At 42.0% G+C, this 20,131-nt stretch overlaps 2 protein-coding genes across 3 annotated transcripts in view; one reads left to right on the top strand and one right to left on the bottom strand.

Moving 5' to 3' along the window:
• Positions 1 to 443: 443 nt before the first annotated feature.
• On the top strand, positions 444 to 1,619 carry cUnh10orf53 (chromosome Un C10orf53 homolog; the record flags this gene model as incomplete). Its single annotated transcript, XM_083774956.1, has 3 exons — positions 444 to 537; positions 1,105 to 1,224; positions 1,555 to 1,619. 3 exons carry the CDS (start codon positions 444 to 446, stop codon positions 1,617 to 1,619), a joined length of 279 nt encoding a protein of 92 aa, XP_083631082.1.
• Positions 1,620 to 4,471: 2,852 nt separating this feature from the next.
• Positions 4,472 to 20,131, bottom strand: part of ogdhl (oxoglutarate dehydrogenase L) — a gene marked incomplete at its 3' end in the record, with an annotated part of 51,170 nt that continues 35,510 nt past the window's right edge. For both annotated transcript variants that reach the window (XM_083774774.1, XM_083774775.1), the window contains 8 exons: positions 17,376 to 17,503; positions 14,882 to 15,060; positions 13,836 to 13,907; positions 13,358 to 13,486; positions 10,896 to 10,968; positions 9,409 to 9,572; positions 5,032 to 5,186; positions 4,472 to 4,595 (listed from right to left, as the gene is read on the bottom strand). In XM_083774774.1, the coding sequence (XP_083630900.1) occupies positions 4,472 to 4,595; positions 5,032 to 5,186; positions 9,409 to 9,572; positions 10,896 to 10,968; positions 13,358 to 13,486; positions 13,836 to 13,907; positions 14,882 to 15,060; positions 17,376 to 17,503 (1,024 nt within the window). The remainder of the gene's footprint in view (positions 4,596 to 5,031; positions 5,187 to 9,408; positions 9,573 to 10,895; positions 10,969 to 13,357; positions 13,487 to 13,835; positions 13,908 to 14,881; positions 15,061 to 17,375; positions 17,504 to 20,131) is intronic.

Genomic DNA, 20,131 nt, shown 5'->3' with positions numbered 1-20,131 from the left:
CTATCTTCATATAATAGGTCCTCACTAATAATCATGATAAAATGGCACACATTTTTTACATCCACGATGCCGGTGTGACGTCGCTTGCCAAAATAAACAGATCTAAGCTAACACATCACATCGCGGCACGTATTTAGCTTGTAGATCTGTTCCTTTTGGCCAGGTGTGATTGAGCGCCTTAAACAACGGGGCAAAAGTAGTCTCAATCCCATAGCCCGAAGGGATGACTCCCTTGATGACAGCCCGAAGCGAGTTTTGGTCTAGTTGGTTTTCAGGCACAACCAACCCTCTGGTTCCCAGAGCCACAAAGATCAACAATGACGTTGCCAGGCGACCAACAACCAAACAGACACCAAGCCGCTCCACCCGGGCTCAGTTACAAACTAGGAATACAGAGTAGTAGGTTAATATAGTGCATTCATGTCACCAACCTAGGTTGAACTATGCGTGGAAATGCACAGGTGACAGTGTGCTATGGACCGTATGAATCCTGTGGGCTCGTGAAGCACAGGACCTTCAGACTGGAGGGTCTGCAGGGTACAGTATCATTTGTCTTTTGTGTTCATCTTTTTATTCTAGCACTTTACTACGTGCAATAAGGGCTATGTGCAATTTGGTCATATCCAATGTTTTTTCTTCCTGCTCATATCCTTACTTATTTATTTAAATGACTACTGCTCATATCGGCACTTACTACTGTACTTATTAATGTATCCTTACTGACATGTTTACATTTTTGTGAGATATGAAAATACTTTTCGGTGTACTGTACATTGACAATGAATTGAATTTCATCTCATCTCATTAACGTCCTATAGTGCGTAATTTTGGTTTACACTGAAGTCTTTACTTTAGTTGTACAATTTGTGGTACAATCTAAAAAACAAACAAACACAAGAGGTTAGTTGTACATATTTGTAGCAAAGGCTTGTCAACAGAGTAACCCTCTACTTTGTCTTTGTGGTAAAAGCGGTGCTCAAACTTTCTTTCCCCCCCCCTGCCTTGATCTCCTTGGAAAAAAAAACACAAAAAGTTTTAAAAAGGTTTGTGTCCGACAGCGACGATATGCATATTGTGCATTCAATTGTGTGTGTGTCTATACAGCTTTGCTGAAAGAGCATGGACATCAGTTCATCTTAGAGGAAACAGCAGAATGGAACACAGTTGAGCTCGTGGTCCACGGGGAGTGTGTTTACACCTGTGACATCAGACAGATGGAGTTCGGTGAGTTTGGTTGGTATAGTCTAATTATGGTTTACTATCAGGTTCATAATGTTATAATGACCACAAATTGACCTTAATTTTTTTTATAATAACCAGCGAGAATGTGATTTAGTTGATCTTAGTTAGTTAGTCACTCCTTTTTTGTTCCATCTACCCCGAATCTCATTGCTGGAAACAGCCGCCCTTAGAAACTCACAATGCCTTGAGATGAGATGCATTGTGAGCTTGTAGATTGGCAATTTTGCTAATTATGTTTACCCCCAGACTAGGGACGCTCAAGTTCATGTGGTTAAGAGTTTGTTATTTCTCTAACAATCTGTTTCCCAAAAGGCGGAGATGGTAAACTGGACCCTCGTTGCAAAGAAGCCGTTAGTGCTGTGGACGATGCTTACTGAAAATTAAAGAGTTGACCAATGTGGGGAACTGTGGGGGTTTTTAATGGCCGAGTGTGTAGGAGACAAAGGAAACATAAAGATCTTGCACTGTCGCAGTTGATTAAAACATTTTGTTTTTCATAATACAACTCATAATGGTGTTGTGGGTGAATTGGCTCCTGCTGGGTGTTCTTGACTAAATCAATCCAATTTCTTTTGCAAACAAAACAGAAAGAACAGAGAGAACAGGGAACAGCAGCAGCCAATACAAGAAATGTTATTAAAACTAAAATAAATTATTGCTTTATTTGTTCAAGTAGACGAGTGTAAATGCATCAAGCTGTGCAGCCTTCAATACCCACATTTCAGTGCTCACCGTTGAACTTAACAGGAACAGAAATGTAATGCAGCATTTCTAAACACAGTAACCAACAATACAGCGTGTGTTAAGAGGCCAGGGATTTTCACATGTTAACCTCAACTCACTGTTCATGAATGCTTCCCTCAACTAGACACACTGATGACAGACAAACAGAGCTCGCTGCTAAAACTGTGTGGAAGCAATTTTTTGGGATCATATTGGGACGGTGACATGACCACTTTTCATATTTGGATGGTGACATGACCACTTTTCAAAGAAGCATAGGTTCAAGAAAACGAGACTTTTTTGCGTTACTGCTGACCCCGTCCGAACAAACTTCGGATGACGTTTGAAGTGTGCAGCCCGCTTTAGCGGCCATTCTTACTGCCGTTTTAGCAACTGTGTTGAATTGTTTAACTCAGCAGACTCACCAGGTAGGTCATTAAACCTAGCGTTCCTATTTGTGAAAATAGCAATTATTATCTTTTTCATGTTGAGTTTGTAGTTCAGCTATTCCTTCTCGCTAGTTGTGGTACACACTACACAGAGTGTACAAATTTGAAATCATTGAGGTGTATATAACGATAAGCTCCGATAAATGAATCAACATGCAAAGCGGCAGGAGTGCACGCTCATTTTATTCATCCGGCGTGTTTTGGCCAGAACCTTCATCAGAGAAAGTTACTCTGATGAAGGCTCTGGACTTCTGAGAATAAAATAAATGGGTTCTTTAGTCTTGAGCCAACCGTCTTGCATCTTCATCCATTTCATTGGAGTGACGGTATTTCCATCTCTGTGTTGTTGGTTTTTTTGTATTGACTGTTAGCCGAGCACTATATAGCGGCCAAGGAAGTGAACAGAGGAAGCGCACCTGCTCCACGGTTAACTAAAGGAAGCCTAATTTATGCTTCAACAACATGGTTGCCTCTAAATTCAGTGGTTCTGAAACAATTATATAAATGATATAACTCATTCTTATCTCAGCGTATCTCTCTCTAAAGTAACTAAGTACATTTCCTGTGTACTTAGTTACTTTAGAAGTAAGTACTGTACAGTACTACAGTACTTACAAGTACTGTGCTTAAGTACAATTTTGAGGTATTTTTTACTTTTCAGTTTTCACTACTTTTACCACATCTCAGAGGCAAATTTTGTATACACTACAATTACTTGAAAAGTTTAGTTACTTGTTAATAACTATTATTACAAAACATACTAACTACTTCAGCCCTATATACATTTCGGCCATTTTCAAATGGCCGATCTACAAGCTCACAATGTATGTGAGCACAATGTGTTTCCCGAAAGCAACAATCTGTAACAACATTCACAATCATTATTCAAGTATTCCAGTTACGTTAACATTGTGCATCTAGTATCTTCCACTAGTCATTTGTAAAAGACGCATTCTAGAACATATATTCTTTAAACAAAATATCTGCATAGAGACAATGGAGCAGGGGCGGGTTTCAGTATATGGGCAGCCCCACAGGGTAGCATCTCTATCATGACAATCTAAATCTAAATTCAGAATGAGAAACATTTTGGAGGCTCACAGCAGCACTCCGTTATAGACCGGGATCAGAAAACTGAAAAACAATTTGACCATGCAGTCGACTGAGGTATAGGGAACTGAGCCACTCTACCAAATGGCACACCAAGACAATAACTTAATACAGTAGCCTACTAATGCAATTAAGTGCCGGTTTAGGGAGGAAAAGAACAGAATAAGAAGATAGATGATTAGACACACAACTTCTGTTGACACGAAGTGCTGAAGGGCATTTGGTGGGGAACAGCCGCGGTAATGGAGGTAGGCACTAGATAGACTACAGTACTGTTGTAGTACTACAAGTTCACAATGTTCAGGAGTCTAGCTAGACTTGGGCAAATAAAATGATGTGTTACTTAAGTATAAAGTAGGTAGACACATGCCTGTGTCTTGCTGTACAGTTCAGTGCAGTAATAATAATAATAGTAATAATGGCTCTTTTCGACTAACTATGTGAACCGTGGTGTGAAACCTACAGTATGTCATGGGTTCTGGTTTTGTAACGATGCACTACTACGGCTACTGCTTCCAATAACCTCGTTTTGGACCTGCTCATTACCCTGAGTTATGGAAACGTGGAACTCAGAACATAATACTGATTATACTCTAAGCTCAGTGAGATTTCAGAACGGCCATTTTAACTTAAAAAAAATAAAGATTATGATGTTCCTCGCCTTCGGGTTTGCCTCTGGTTATAATCGAGAGACACCATCACAGGGTTGCGGAAAGTTTCTGCTTAAAAAAAGTTTTGTGAATTTACCCTTCATAGTGGATAAGAGCCACAGCAGAACTCAAAGAAGACCTTGCTACAGTAGTTCAAAACGTTGGTTTCTTTTTAAATACATTTAAATGTTGTGCCTACGAGTGTGCAGCCTTTTTCTTTTCTTTACCAAGGCCAGAAGCACCTCCTCACCAATACTGGTGTGCGCCCCATCTTCTCCTGTTTGTTTACTGGGGCATTTAGAAGTGTCTGCCCTGGAAGGCGTGGAGGTTGAAAGCGGCGTCCATGAACCTCTTGAGCTCGTTGAGGTGGGTGGACCTGTTCCCCGTGGCGGGGGCCGCTGCCGGGTCTCGCCCCACGTACCTAGAGGAGAGGAGAGGGATTCAACACGGTCAGTACTGTCTGGACCCAGAGGGATTCAACACGGTCAGTACTGTCTCGACCCATGTACCTAGAGAGGATGGATCCAACAGTCAGTACTGCACAGCACAACGCATTGCAGGCAAATTACATTTCATGTTTAATGCTCCATGGACGTTTTCAGGATAAAGTCCTTCTTCGTTTGTCTAATTCTACAGAGAATCCTTACCAAACGGGACTCTTATTGGCTAAATTGAGGAACCTTACTAAACAGGTCTATTACTGGCTACAGAACACTGATGATCCTTACCAGATGGGTCTGTTATTGGCTACAGAACACTGAGGATCCTTACCAGATGGGTCTGTTATTGGCTACAGAATACTGAGGATCCTTACCAGATGGGTCTGTTATTGGCTACAGAACACTGAGGATCCTTACCAGATGGGTCTGTCATCGTCCAGCACGGTGAGGAAGCGCGGGCGGATGTAGTCGTAGTAGCCCATGTTCTTGTGTTCCTCCTGACACCAGAGCAGCTCAGCGTGGCAGTACCTCTCCACCTCGGACTGGACCAGGTCAAACGGGAATGGCGAGATCTGGACAAAAAAATAAAAAGTACGGCAGAATGAGTATCGGACCATCTGAATGCAAATACAAAAGTCTTCTAAAAGGTTTTCTAAAAAACCTATGTTTCTTTATTGGTGGTTCTCAAACTTTTTCATGTCATAGGAACCCCAGTATTATCTTTATTTGGCCGTGGATATCACTTCAGTGATGCTTGCGGAACTCGACTTCGTCTCGTTCCTGACCGCATCCCTGTCGTGGCAATAATCATGTTAACCCTCACCCTCTCGTGTATTATTGCTGAATTATCCCAAGGACCCCCATTTGAAAAGATATGCCAGGGACCCCCATAAGAGAAGATTTTTACAGCTCTAGCAGTGATTCAAAACCCGTTTAATTTCAAGGACCCCCAGTTTGACATGCATTAGTCTATACAAACCCCCATTTAATGGCATTTCTATCTCTGAGACACTAATTTATATTGTAAAATCAATGTTAATTTAACACTGAGAGTGTATCCCTCTGAGTTACAGACCCATAAGGGTCCATTTGGTGCCTAACTATAATTTAGCTGGGGACCCCCTGTAACTCCCTCAAGGACCCCTGGGGGTCCCCGGACCCCACTTTGGGAACCACTGTTCTAAATGAGCAGTTCTCACTTTCGTGTCTCACTGCGAGCTTGTACATCTGCCATTTTTGAATAACCAACGTCTAAAATCTAAAATGACACGGATACTCTCCCGGTTTTATGACATTGCATGTCATATCCTATCCTACTAGAACAGATCCCATTTTATAGGATAGGACCATTTGGCATACATTTCCCTCAATTTCTGTGCTGTGTGCATTAGCATTATTGTGCACTCTCACTCAATTAAGACTTGTGGGTGGAAAATGTTCTCAGTGGTTGACCAATCGATCCGAGCTCGCACACCGTCGGGCATTGACCAGTCAGGCCATTGGCATATGAAAGGAGCGAGGAAGTTAAGCGGTTTTATTAGCATTTCTGAGAACATTTCCACTCAATTAAGACGGCTGTGGGTGGAGACAGGCAGTGGGGGAGACTGCTGGGCACTCTGCCAGGGCTAATTAATAGAGCGGCGTTTCCACATGAGTCAAATTCAGTAACCTCGCATCACCAGACTTTCCACCACGGAGCTAAGCCTGGTAGTCGTTCCAATCTGGCCTGTGTGATACGGTCTAAGCCAGTGGTTCCCAAACTTTGTCACGTCAAGGATCCACAAATTGACACTAATTATGCCAGGGACCCCCATGAGAGAAGATGTTTACGGCTCTAGCAGTGATTCTCAACCTGTTTAATTTCAAGAACCCCCCAGTTTGACCTGCATTAGGCTAAGGACCCCCATTTAATGTCATTTCCTCTCTGGGACCCCACATTTATATTGTAAAATCAATGTTAATTTAAGTCTGAGAATGTACAAATGGAACCAAATGAACCCTAACGGGTCAATCTTTTCATTTGTACACTCTCAGAGTTACAGACCCATAAGGGTCCATTTGCTTCCAAACTTTCATTTAGCTGGGGACCTCCTGGAACTCCCTCAAGGACCCCTGGGGGTCCCCGCCCAGACCCCACTTTGGGAACCACTGGTATAAGCCACGCCTACTGGTTGGTGGTTCCGGTTCTTTGGCGCCACTTTGTTTCGTTTGACAGTGTACACATGGAACCGAATGGACAATTTTGGTTCTATTTGTACACTGTCAAGAGTTATGGGGTCTGTGGCCTAAATGTATAGCCATTAGCCAGGGGTGTCCAAAGCTTTTTCAAAGGGGGCCAGATTAGACAATTAGAAAAGCCAAGAGCCAACTCAACTACCTATCATATAATGTCCTTTCGGACAATAATTAAGTCATTAATAATTAAAACACAAATAACTCATTCTTTTTTTCATCCTCATTTCATAATGAATGTAATCTGATTTGCAAGATAAAATAGTAAAAAAGAATGTCACACACACTGACCTCAACAAAGCCAACACAACCACTGGATTAATAAAATAATCAGATTTGCAAGATAAAAATAGTACTGCTACGTTAGCTAAATGTTACCACTTGAACTGAAAAATGAAGAGACTACTTAATCAACTTTCCCGAAGCACACAGTATTATTTTGTGCAACCTGTGAGCAGAGCAGCAGCCTACAGTATTTTTATTCATTGCCTCAGCAGGTAGGGTGCAGTACTTTAGTTAGACTAGTCATTGGTCCGAAAAACGACAACCCACCTCAAACCCTAACCTAACCATAACCGCAAGCACGGGAGCAGGCACTAGTCTGAGATGCAGACACATGTCGAACTAATGCTCTGTCGGATTAAAGTATGCCTCCCCAGCAGGTATGCTGAGGCACGTCGAGGGTTTTAGTCTGAAGTTGTCACTTATATTATACTCTTATTATTAACGTGGTTGTTGTACGCTGCAGTTTAGAGAAAATAAGGTGAGAACGATATTATTGTTGTTATAGATGTTGATATTTTTCATTTTTAAAAAGGCCAAAATACTCCTCCCACGAGCGCCTGAGCTGTCAATCTTGCTTTGGGGCCTGGGGACTATTCCCTTCCAACATACGGTATCTATCAAATAAATAAACTACACAACAGAAAACTGGCACTGCACACAGCCAACAGATAAGTCTGATACCCTGCCCCCCCCCCCCCCCTCCCACACACACACACACACACACACCCACACACACACACACACACACAGAGCGCTGAGCTGGCTCAGAGGTGGAAAGTTATAAAAGGGCTTTGATTTAAACGCATAGCAAGCAGCGGACCCAGCAAGGCTGGACTATACATAGCTTACATAGACTTGGTGCACCAATATGTAGTCAGTGTGTGTGTGGGGTGGGGAGGGGGGATTTAATTACCAAACAGTCTCATCAATTGTGTCAGCATTGCAACAACCTTTTATACAGTTACACTGTTCTCATGCATTTTTCTCATCAATCTTAAAAAGGTTGAAGCTGGTTCGTAACTACAGCAGTTTCCCAAATGTAAGCTTTTTTTAAATTTATTTGCATTTTTGCTAAAGGGCTAGTAGTGGCAGTTGCGCAGTGCCACGTATCAGCCAAGATGTTCATGTGTTCTCCTGAGGCATGGACCACAGCTGTGATTTGTGTTGGAAAACGAGGACGAGCGTCTTTGTAAGGTCCAATGGAGACTAGCGTTACAAAGTAGCTGCATCATACACAGTGGTGGAAAAAGTACTCAATTGTTTTACTTAAGTAAAAGTACCAATACTGCAATTTAGAACTACTTCATTACAAGTGAAAGTACAGACTTTACAATGTACTTGAGTAAAAGTAAAAAAGTATCGGCATCAAAATGTACTTAAATTACTAAAAGTAAAAAGTACTCATATTGCAGAATGTCCCATTTCACAAGTTCAAATTGGAAGTACATTACAAATACCTCAAAATTGTACTTAAGTACAGTACCGGTACTTAGTTACTTTCCACCACTGGTGTCAAGTTGCTCTGTCATCATGACAGGGATTTCATTTTTTTTGTTATACCTGTTCCAGTCTGATAATGTTATACCTGTTCCAGTCTGATAATGTTATACCTGATCCAGTCTGATAATGTGTTATACCTGTTCCAGTCTGATAATGTGTTATACCTGTTCCAGTCTGATAATGTGTTATACCTGTCTGATAATGTGTTATACCTGTTCCAGTCTGATAATGTGTTATACCTGTTCCAGTCTGATAATGTGTTATACCTGTTCCAGTCTGATAATGTTATACCTGTTCCAGTCTGATAATGTGTTATACCTGTTCCAGTCTGATAATGTGTTATACCTGTTCCAGTCTGATAATGTGTTATACCTGTTCCAGTCTGATAATGTGTTATACCTGTTCCAGTCTGATAATGTGTTATACCTGTTCCAGTCTGATAATGTGTTATACCATGTGTTATACCTGTTCCAGTCTGATAATGTGTTATACCATGTGTTATACCTGTTCCAGTCTGATAATGTGTTATACCATGTGTTATACCTGTTCCAGTCTGATAATGTGTTATACCATGTGTTATACCTGTTCCAGTCTGATAATGTGTTATACCATGTGTTATACCTGTTCCAGTCTGATAATGTGTTATACCATGTGTTATACCTGTTCCAGTCTGATAATGTGTTATACCATGTGTTATACCTGTTCCAGTCTGATAATGTGTTATACCATGTGTTATACCTGTTCCAGTCTGATAATGTGTTATACCATGTGTTATACCTGTTCCAGTCTGATAATGGCGACGCTTCTCTCCAGGTTCTGCAGCTTCCTCTCCTTAGCCAGTTCGTAGTAGACCTTCCCCGTGCAGAAGATCACTCTCTTCACCTGGGCCGGGTTTTCACCTGCAAGGCCCTGGTCTGGGATCAGTCTCCTGAACGAAGTGCCTGCAGGAATCATCAGAATTTAGGGCTTTAGGGTTGGCAAAAAGGGCCTTTCTGTGTGGAGTTTGCATGTTCTCCCCGTGTCCCCTATAGGGTAGGTATACGCTCACAAAAAACATGCAGTAATCCTGGTCTCTAAACGGGTACAGGCTTTAGTTCTAACATACTATTGATCCGAAACCTCAATCCCTAACCTAACCATAACCGCAAGCACCGGAGCAGCGCATGTCGGACTACCGCATTTTCGCATCGCATGTCCCTGCGCTTCGGACCTTTGGTGTGTCGGATGTGTGTGTGCACCCCCTCTAAACGTCCTCCCCCTGGCCAGCCGGGGCTCCTGATGGAGGGGAAAGGAACTGATTGGAATAACGTGTTCCTTCCATGCGCCCAACCGGGTAACCCCCCCCCCCCCCCCCCTTGATTGATCAGTCAGTCCGTTGCTCTCCCCAGGTTGGCAGGGGGAGTGTAGTGCCCAGGATTACACTAGACAATTGACACTGGGTGAAAAAAAAAGAGTTACAAAAATCGTGGGATAAAAGAAAATCAGACTTTTACTTTAAAAATGTTATCTTGTTTCTGTCGAGCAGAAATTGTATCATATAATTGAACTTTCTATGATTACCCCCCCTGCAAATTAATGCCCTACTTTGACAGTTTCTTTCAACAATATCGTGCAATATGTGACTTGGTTGGGATTAATAAATATATATATTTAGCCTAAAATGACTACGTCTTTCTGCGAGATGTTTAAATATTTATGTAATTTATGCCATTTCAAGAAAAGTAACTGTTTTGGACCAGTGTTGGTTTTGACAGCAAATTTTGATTTAATTTTAGTCAGTCTTTTGAATAAAATGTAATTTATTCATATTGTAGTAATCTGGAATGTTTTAGTGTTAGTCTAGTTTTAGTCTAGACTAAATATACAGTTGATTTTGTCGCCAAAAACATATTTTGGTGCCTTGATGGCATCGTAATGGCTGATTTTACACACTCTGAAAATAGCCGATCTACGAGCTCACACGCTGTGAGCTCGTACATCCACTGTTTTCAGAGTGCAATCAAACATAAAATGACTTGTATTTTTGTTCTACTGGATCTCTTCTCCACTAGTCCCTACCTGACATTTTAGTCTAGACAAAAAAATGCAATTATTTTTATTTAGTCATCAGTTTTAGTCATCATAGCTTAGTTCTTAGTCAGAGTATAAAAATTTGTCGACCAACATTTTTCGCATATATATAACATATTTTGGACATACAAGGTTTCCAGCATGGACTGTGACTAATATAACAGTTTGTAGAAGACACGATGTGGAAGCTGTACCTGTGGCGAGCTCGTCAAAGCTGGCCCGCGCCTCAGGATGCCTCAGCAGAGATTTGGGAGTGAAAATGATCAGCTGTAGAATAAAGAAAAAGAAGTGGAAAGTTTACACCAACTACAGTATAACAAACAACAGATTGTTTCCATCATCCGTGTCTTCATTATGTGCTGTGGAAGCGTCCTCCAGGGATAGAAGCTTTATTCGCTTTCACGCTAATTTGTTGCCATCATATAACACAAAGCAACGCCGACATCGGGGAGAAACTAAAAAAAATCTTTAAAGAATCAAATGAATGAAGACGCGTCGCGGTTCAACCAACCGATAAGTCCATGGTTTCCAGCTTTCCTTCCATAGAAAAACAAACAACATTATCCCCTCCTGGCTTCCCTCGCTAGTTTGCTGGGGGAACGCCTTTCTCACGCTCCACAAAGCGTTGCATTTAGGTGCGACTGGGGATCAGTTAAGATGTTCAGTGTGGATGGAGACTGACACTGGAAATGAGAGGTGTGCATGAGCAACAGCAAACAATCCCACAAAACGCAACGGAAAGTTTTCAAACTAAATTACTGTTAACTTCAAACATTTAATTAAATCCAAAACCATCAAAGACAAACCCATTATGACCTGAGGCAGATTCCAAAAAGGTCTTCTAAAAACTAACCTAAGGTTTCTGGAAACGGAAATCTTATTAAAAATAATAATAACTAGAACTGCACTCTGTCGAGTGCATACTTGCTTGTTGCACACTAGTGCGCAAGCAGAGCATGCAAGTACTTTCGACCGCTACAAACTGTCAAATCTCAGTAATGACTACTTGTGCCTGATACGGCAGTGGTGCCAGAATGAAACAATGGTAATTGTTTTTATACACTTCAGAAACATAATGTTGTAATGAATACGTAAGTGACGACTTTGGATGGTGACGTATATGTCAATCAGTGCCTCCCAAGACTAAAACATGCAGGCATCTCGCTGTTCCAGCAGCTCGGGTCGGCAAACAGACCACCCAGCTGCCTAGTGGAAAGCCTGGTGACGCGGCTATAGCCAGGTACTCCATGTCCCACAGACGGCTAGGAAAGCCTGGGTGACGCAGCCCACAGCAGACAGACAACAGCTGTCGCCTGGCTCTTCTCTGTGTTCACCAATGGGTCTTCACTAGCAGCAGGGGCGTCAATACCGCGACGCAGACAACGCGATTGCGTGGGGGCCCATGACGCCTGAGGGCAATTACACTCTGGCATTGGGTCCTTTAATCCACATATTTTTTACGTCATCATTGAGAGCTATATATACTATGTATATACTGTATGTATATGTAATTTGTAAATTGATTAGCGGTATACTGTGGTTACTTTGTGCGGTACGCAGTCCCAGCCAACCCGCCACTTTTGATGCGTATGCACCGTCCCAGCAAACTGTGCCTGATATGGCAGTGGTGCCAGATTACATACATGTATACACAGGAGCATTACCTTTAATCCTCCCAACACTAAAACATATCGTCATTACGTCACCATCGAAAACCAATTACACTCTGGCATTGGGTCCTTTAATCCACATATTTCTTACGTCATCATTGAGAGCTAAACATATATACTATGTATGTATATGTAATTTATAAGTTGATTAGCGGTATACTGTGGTTACTTTGTGCCGTACGCAGTCCCAGCCAACCCGCCACTTTTGATGCGTATGCACCGTCCCAGCAAAATGTGCCTGATACGGCAGTGGTGCCAGATTACATACATGTATACACAGGAGCATTACCTTTAATCCTCCCAACACTAAAACATATCGTCATTACGTCACCATCGAAAACCAATTACACTCTGGCATTTGGTCCTTTAATCCACATATTTCTTATGTCATCATTGAGAAGAGCTAGTTATACATATACACACCATGTAATCTGGTCCCAGCAAATCAGGCACAATTTGCTGGGACAGTGCATATGCATCAAAAGTGGCGGGTTGGCGTGCATACGAGCCGGGCGAAACTATTACTTGCGCACTCTGCTTGCGCAAGTAATAATAATAATGATGTTGCTACATGTATAGCAAAAACTAATGAGACACAGAGGTAACATCCAGATTGAAACAATGTATAGGTTAGGCGTTAAAGAGTATCAGAAGAATGGTCTAGAAACTGAGATGTTCAAATTGATGGTAAAATGGTGCATTTATATAGCACCTTTATCCAAAGTGCTTTACAAATGATATATGTTACAGTACAGAAAAATCAGGAAACTAGTAAAAGTGATCAAAACGGAACAGGGGGTGGCGCCCGTCTTTCCCGGTGCGAGAGCCCAAAGCCGGGTCGGGTGTCCCTTTGAGGCTGGGCGTACGCTTTGAATTCCGGACTTTTACCCGTAAACAGAGTATTTGGTCCACGTAGCCTTTGTTCTCCACCACTGATGGAGATGTGGACAGAGTACGGGTTTCATAACTCTATGGTTTCAGCTCACCGGCTTCCTGAAGGGCAGCAACACCTGTCGTCTCAACACGTGGCAGTAGTTGGCAGGGTTGGAACAGTTCACCACGATCCAGTTGCACTCGTGAAGCTGCTGCACCTCAAAGTCCCCACCACTGTATTCCTGCATAATATGAACAAACAACATTGTTACTTCACCCCAAAAACTTCACAAAAACACAAATCTAATAATTACAGAGAAACAACAGATGGTTTTGCTGTTTGTGTTCGGGCTTGGACCAATCAAAATGTCAGTCAGCTGCGTCAAAATGTCTGCTAGGAAAAGGGGTCTATTGTTGGTTTGTCACACTCTCTCACACACACACACACACACACACACACACACACACACACACACACACACACACACACACACACACACACACACACTTAGAATGTGGGAACAGTGCCGACATCGGTCCTTGGAAATAAACATTGACATTGAGTCGTATCTGTACTACATGAAGACATACAGGAAAGAGATCGGAGTCGTCCTTGCTCATCTGCAGGAAGCGCTCGGGCCGGGCTGAGGAATGTTCCGGGCCCTGCATGCAGAGAGAGACCGGAAAGGGAGAAAAACCTGTCACAATTATTGCATTAATCACCTGATCGCATTTATTTGAGATTGTCACAAATTATTTTCCCCCGAGAAGAATTCTCGGGGGAAAATAATTTGTGACAATCCTTTCATCTGAATGAATCAATCTGTCGAAAACTGTTCAAACAAACGTGGTGTACGGTCATAAGGAGATATAGGAGGTTTCTGCCCGACGGCAACGAAATGTAATGAGAGACTGACATCCACACAGGATATTTGTTTGCTTTACAATTTACAATTTAAGCATTTAGCAGATGCTCTTAATCCAGAGCCACTTACAGTAAGCAAGAACACATCAAAAAAATCATCAAGGACCATAACTAAGCTAAGAACCTAACATCCGTCTAACAGTAGAATATCTGTACAATGAGAGAAAGTACTATAGAATGCTTATGTCTACATATAATATGCTATCTAAATGACATAATTTTTGTGCTGCGGGCTAAGGTGGAGTCCAAAGAGGTGGGTTTTCTGAAGAGGTGTTGGTCCTCTCCAGTGTTGATTTCGTCGACTAAAACGAAGACGAAAAATTTTTCACTGACAAAAACTAAATGGAAACAAAGTGATGACTAAAACTAAGACTAAATAATATACTGACAATTTCGTCAACAAATAAAAACTAGACTAAAATGTTAGGAAGGGACTAGTGGACAAGACATCCAGTATAAGTCATTTTACACTTGGTTGCATGCTGAAAATAGCTGATCTACAAGCTCACAACGCGTCACGTTGTGGGTTTGTAGATCGTCATTACGACAGCTTTTTGACTAAATAAACTGTAGAATAAACTGTCGACTAAAACTAGACTAACACCAAAACATTCCGGGTGACTAAAATGTATGACAAAAAACGAAATGAAAACTATTCAAAAGACCATGACTAAAACTAAAATCAAAAACACCACTGGTTGTTCCTTCTCACCATGCCCTCCATTCCGTGGGGCAGCAGCAGCACGATGCCGTTGTGCCGGTGCCACTTGGCCTGTCCCGGGCTGATGAACTGGTCGATGATGCACTGGGCCGTGTTGTGGAAGTCCCCGAACTGGGCCTCCCACAGCACCAGGGAGTTGGGGTTGGCCATGGCGAAGCCCAGCTCGAACCCTGGTTATAGGACGACAATGTCACGGTGAGCCAAGGGGGGTAGAGAACCCAAATGCAGGACAGAGAGGCCGAAACGAAGAGCTAAAAATGCAAACAGTTTATTAACAGAGAATGGAACTGAACACTTACTATGACATTTCAACAAAGATCTCACAAGGAACTGAAAAACAAAACAGGGGAGTATAAATATACACAGGGATAACAGGGCACAGGTGAACATAACTAAAAATCAAGACAGGGATTGGCTAAGAGACTAACAGAACACAGGTGGAGCAAATAAATAAATGTATTTTGCAAAATAAATACATAAAACTAATAATCACAGGTGGTGACACAAGGCAGGAAAACAGCAACAAGGCATACAGGAAACAATACTACAAAATAAAAGCACACAAGAACAGAAAAACACTAACCAAAACTAGGAACAAGGAACACTAGGGAACACCGCAGAAAACTTCACGGATTGTGACAGACAATCCCCACAGTCAAGGAGTGAGTGGTCTCAAAACCGTTCGGTGCTCAAGGATGGCACACCACCACTGGTGTGCCACAGCAAAAAACAAATGGCATATCAATCGACAGTAAATTTTAAATGTTCTCCCAAAATTGGCCATAGCAGTGGCATTTTCTGGTTTCCATCGTTCCAGACCCATTCATATTTTCCCATAGAGTTCCCAAAAGATATTTATAGGCCTATCAGTTATTTTAAGCCTGGAATCAACCTATCCGGGTCCCATGACCCTGTTGATCCAAGACCCTAAAACATTTGAAAGATCTCAGAATCAAATAGTTTCTTGGTCATGATTCACCGTGATCCCGGGTGGCTTGATTCTAGGCTTAAAATAATTGATATAAATAAATGCTATGGGAAAAATGAATATGGTCTGGAATGATGGAACCAGAAAAGGGCTGCATGGTCAAGAATCTGCGTCTGTATAGCTAGGGAAAGTACTGACAAAGCAAGGAGCTATCCACAGTGCCTCTAGGTTCAGGCTGGTGTGTTGCATCTCAGGAGCAAGACTCGTGAGGCAGGCATGACAGAAAGAAAGGCAGTGGCGCAAACTGGGACAATTGAAGCCTTTCTTGATTAATGACAGGGTGCAGGCAACAGAGCGTGGCATTTCCATGCGTCTCTGTTGGGTCATGACGACCTGGTGGAGACGTACCGACGGCCAGACGTCACACTCTGCTCCCTGCACCCCGTTATTAATAAAGAAAGGCTTCAATTGTCCCAGCTTGCACCACTGCCTTCTTTATTTCCACTTGGGGAAAAAGTTTCTATTTCTGATTCTGATCTGATTCTCTGGGTCTTGCCAAAAACTACATAACAGTTTATAATTTAGGCATTCAGCAGACGCTCTTCCAATCAATCAATCAATCCAGAGCGACTTACAGTAAGCAAGAACAACACAAGGTAATACATCAGATGCATAGAAATCTAGGATCATACGGTAAGTAAACCAAGAACCTGTCATCCTTCAAACAGTAGAATATCCAAAGAAAATCAATAATCTGTACATTGAAACTATGAACACTATAGGATGCCACGTCAACAATGCCCTACCATCTGTCTACATACAGTACAGATGTGCCATTCCACATCGTCATGCTTTCATGATTTTCCTTGAAGGTTTTCTGAAAATGTATGTTTTCCCTGCATGTTTTCTAATTCACTGATTAGCCTCACGAATTCTACATGCTTTGCTACTACAATTTACAATTTAGGCATTTAGCAGACGCTCTTAATCCAGAGCGACTTACATTAAGCAAGAACAAAAAGCATGGGAATACATCACATAAAAGCATTTATCATGAAACATGTGTAAGCTAAGAAAGTAACAGTGGAATATCTATATAATGAAACTATACATATAAACTATACATATATACTACTATGCTATACATATGTACTATGGCGTGCTATGACTATATACAATGCAATTATAGTGCTGTATACATAACATGCTATAAGTCTGTATCAAATGCTATCTAAGAAAAGAAGTGTCCAGCAGAGGAACTCTTATCTATTCAGGGAATCTGAATAGAATTTAGATAAATAACACATAGGCAAATGCCCCACTTTCTCACTGACAAATTGTCAGTGAGAAAGTGGGGCATTTGGGCCTATGGGTTATTTATCTAAATCAGAACATTGTCAGTGACAATGTTCTGACAATGCACTGACAATCTACTGAATTACCAATGGCAGTTCTCAAACGGCACATGCTATCTAAGTTACATTTTACACCTTTGCATACGCCTGCAGGATGGTCAAAGGCTAGCGGACAAGAAGCTTTTGTATGGGTCTCTCTTACCCAGGACTCCGTACTCTGACAGGGAGCTGTTGCAGACGGTGTAGGGGGCCTGGTTGGTCCACAGGTGGTTCATGGGGACGCAGAAGCGTTTGTCCACCTCCTGGTCATGGAGGACGTGATGCCGATGACTGAGAGACAGAAAAGGTCAAGAGAGAAGAGGAAGAAAAAGGGGGTACGTGTATATATTGTATGTCGTGAAACTGTAACTTTTAGGGATTCAAATGATAAATTAGCACAAGTTGCAGATCTACATGATTGATTGATTCTTTATTTAAGTGTCAAGCTTCTGAAGAAGCCCAGCCCATTTGGACTTACAGGACACTTTTTACAGTTTACATAAACAATTACAATAAACCGACATGACGGTTTGCAAACAATGATCAAGTGAAGACCAAACTGACACTCCAGATCCTTACGAGGCAGATTACATAATATACAACATAAAATAAAATACCATAAAATAAAATACACCATTATTAGGCCTGTGACAGGAGACACATGTACCTAATTTTTTTTTTATAAAGTATATTTATTGGTTTTTCAAAGACAAACAGACACAATTACACAACAAGAACATAATAACAAACAAAAGAAAAGAAAAGAAAAACAGCTCAGGCACAACACTATTATAAATAAAAAGATTGAATATACAAAGACATGACAAGGACAATGAACCATAATGACAAGTGACTTTCGAATTTTCATAGACTCCCAATCAGGGAATACATCCATACAGTACATTAATACATATTAAAAAGGCAGACAACAGTTATCATAAGCACCAAATCATTACAACAAGAGCAGACCCATGCATGCTCCACTCAAAGGCGGCAACCGCCACCCCCCCAGGCGGCAGGGCCACCGCCCCAAGAAGCGGCCCCGACGCAACGCATCGAGACCCCTGCCCGGGCGACATGTACCTACTTGAAGAGCTGGGATTGTCTTCTACTCCAGGCTCTAGAAACAAACTGGGCTGTCCTAAATACTTCATAATTAAATAATAACTGTCCATCATCTTCCCAGAATAGATCAGGATTTCTTTGTTGCATTACCTCAAACACCTACTACCTACAAGCTCGACATGTGCTGCTTCACACCGCGTTTCGAGCTTGTCGATCTGCTGCCTTTGATGCTTTTGTGTGACGCCCGTTAATTTACGAAAAAAAAAACACAAAAAGTTAGAATATGGAGATAAGAGGTTTCTGCCTGACAGCAACGATATGTGTTGGTCTCACACTTTTTCATTTCAAAGACTTCCAGGTTGGTATGCACTATAGGGCCAAGGTAGCCTGGGAAGCATTCCTTTTCCTTTCCAGGAAATAGTCGACCTACAAGCCAGTGTGAATTTCGTCGACTAAAACTATGGCAAAAAATGTTCGCCAACAACCTTTTTTCAGTGACAAAAATTAAATTAAAATGAAATAAAAAACTATGAGATGGCTAAAAAAAACAGATAAACACTATAAAAATGTTAGTAGAGCTAAAAGGCAAGTCATTATTTTTATGTTTGGTTGCGCTCGCGTATTGCGCTCTGAAAATAGTCACACTGTGTTGTGAGCTTGTAGATCGGCTATTTTCAGCATGCAACCAAGTGTAAAATTTGCCATTACGACGCCATCAAGGCCCGTCAAAATAATTTAAAACATTTTTTTAACTGAATGAAGTATACTGTGTAGGGTTTAGATGTTGAACTTCGGGAGAAACGGTGACACAGGATTCAAGGTTGTCGGCAAGCTGATGGATGGGTGCTAACAAGAGGTTTTTTTTACTGAGAGTGAGGGTGCTGTGTCAGTGGGCTCGCTCGCACGCACGCATGCACGCACGCACGCACACACGCGTCTTGTGAGGACAAAAACCACTACCGTGAAGCAGAAAATAAGCTGATCTGAGAGTTGAGCTTGTAGAGCAACTATTTTTTGGTGCACGACACCAGCACACGCTCCAATCCCATCCCGCAGAACCTTTAAATGTCTAATAAATAATCCAGTATTTCCCTAATTGTAGCCACGAAACAACCATTTTATTTGCAAGGACGGGGAAAATAGTCACTCACAAAACAATATGTCTATCAAATATCTAAAATACTTTGTGGGGACATTTCGGCCGTCACAAGTATATAGCGGTACAAGTACACACACACACACACACATCACGGTCCGTGAGAAGCGGTCCCGTAGCGTAGCTTACTCCCCAGCCAGTCACTTGCACTGCTCTGGGGGACACGAGCGAGGGGACGTGAGGGGACGTGATGGGTGCACAGAGCTGCGCTCTAATCGGCCCTGCCAGTCCCACTAGCTGCCAGGGCAGCGGTCCCATCCAGCCATCACACCCACCGCGATGAGACAACCTAACATCATCCTAATGAAGCCTCCGAACAGAGACACACGCATGTACGCGCGCGCAGTGAGGGAAAAAAGTACTTGCGTAAAAGTATGAAGTACAGAATCAATACTGCAATGTAGAGAAATACTCCGTTACAAGTAAAAGTCCAGAATTCAACGTTTACTTGAGTAACAGTATGAAAGTATTTGTATCAAAATGCACTTAGTATATTACCAAAGTATACCAAAAGTAGGAAGTACTTATTGTGCATTCACAAGTTTTTGAATGTAGCTTTTGAACGGGTGCGCGCACGCCTACGTGCACACGCACGCACACATGCACACACACACACACACACATGCACACAGGGAGAGACACGCACGCCAGGGTTATGTAATGGCAAAACGTTTAGCGTTGCAGGAAATGGCTACTCG

Source organism: Protomyctophum parallelum (assembly GCF_964188405.1).
Source record: "Protomyctophum parallelum genome assembly, chromosome: 10".
Lineage (NCBI taxonomy): Eukaryota > Metazoa > Chordata > Actinopteri > Myctophiformes > Myctophidae > Protomyctophum > Protomyctophum parallelum.
Note: the sequence above shows the minus strand (reverse complement) of the source record. Positions and strands in the feature narration are given on the sequence as shown.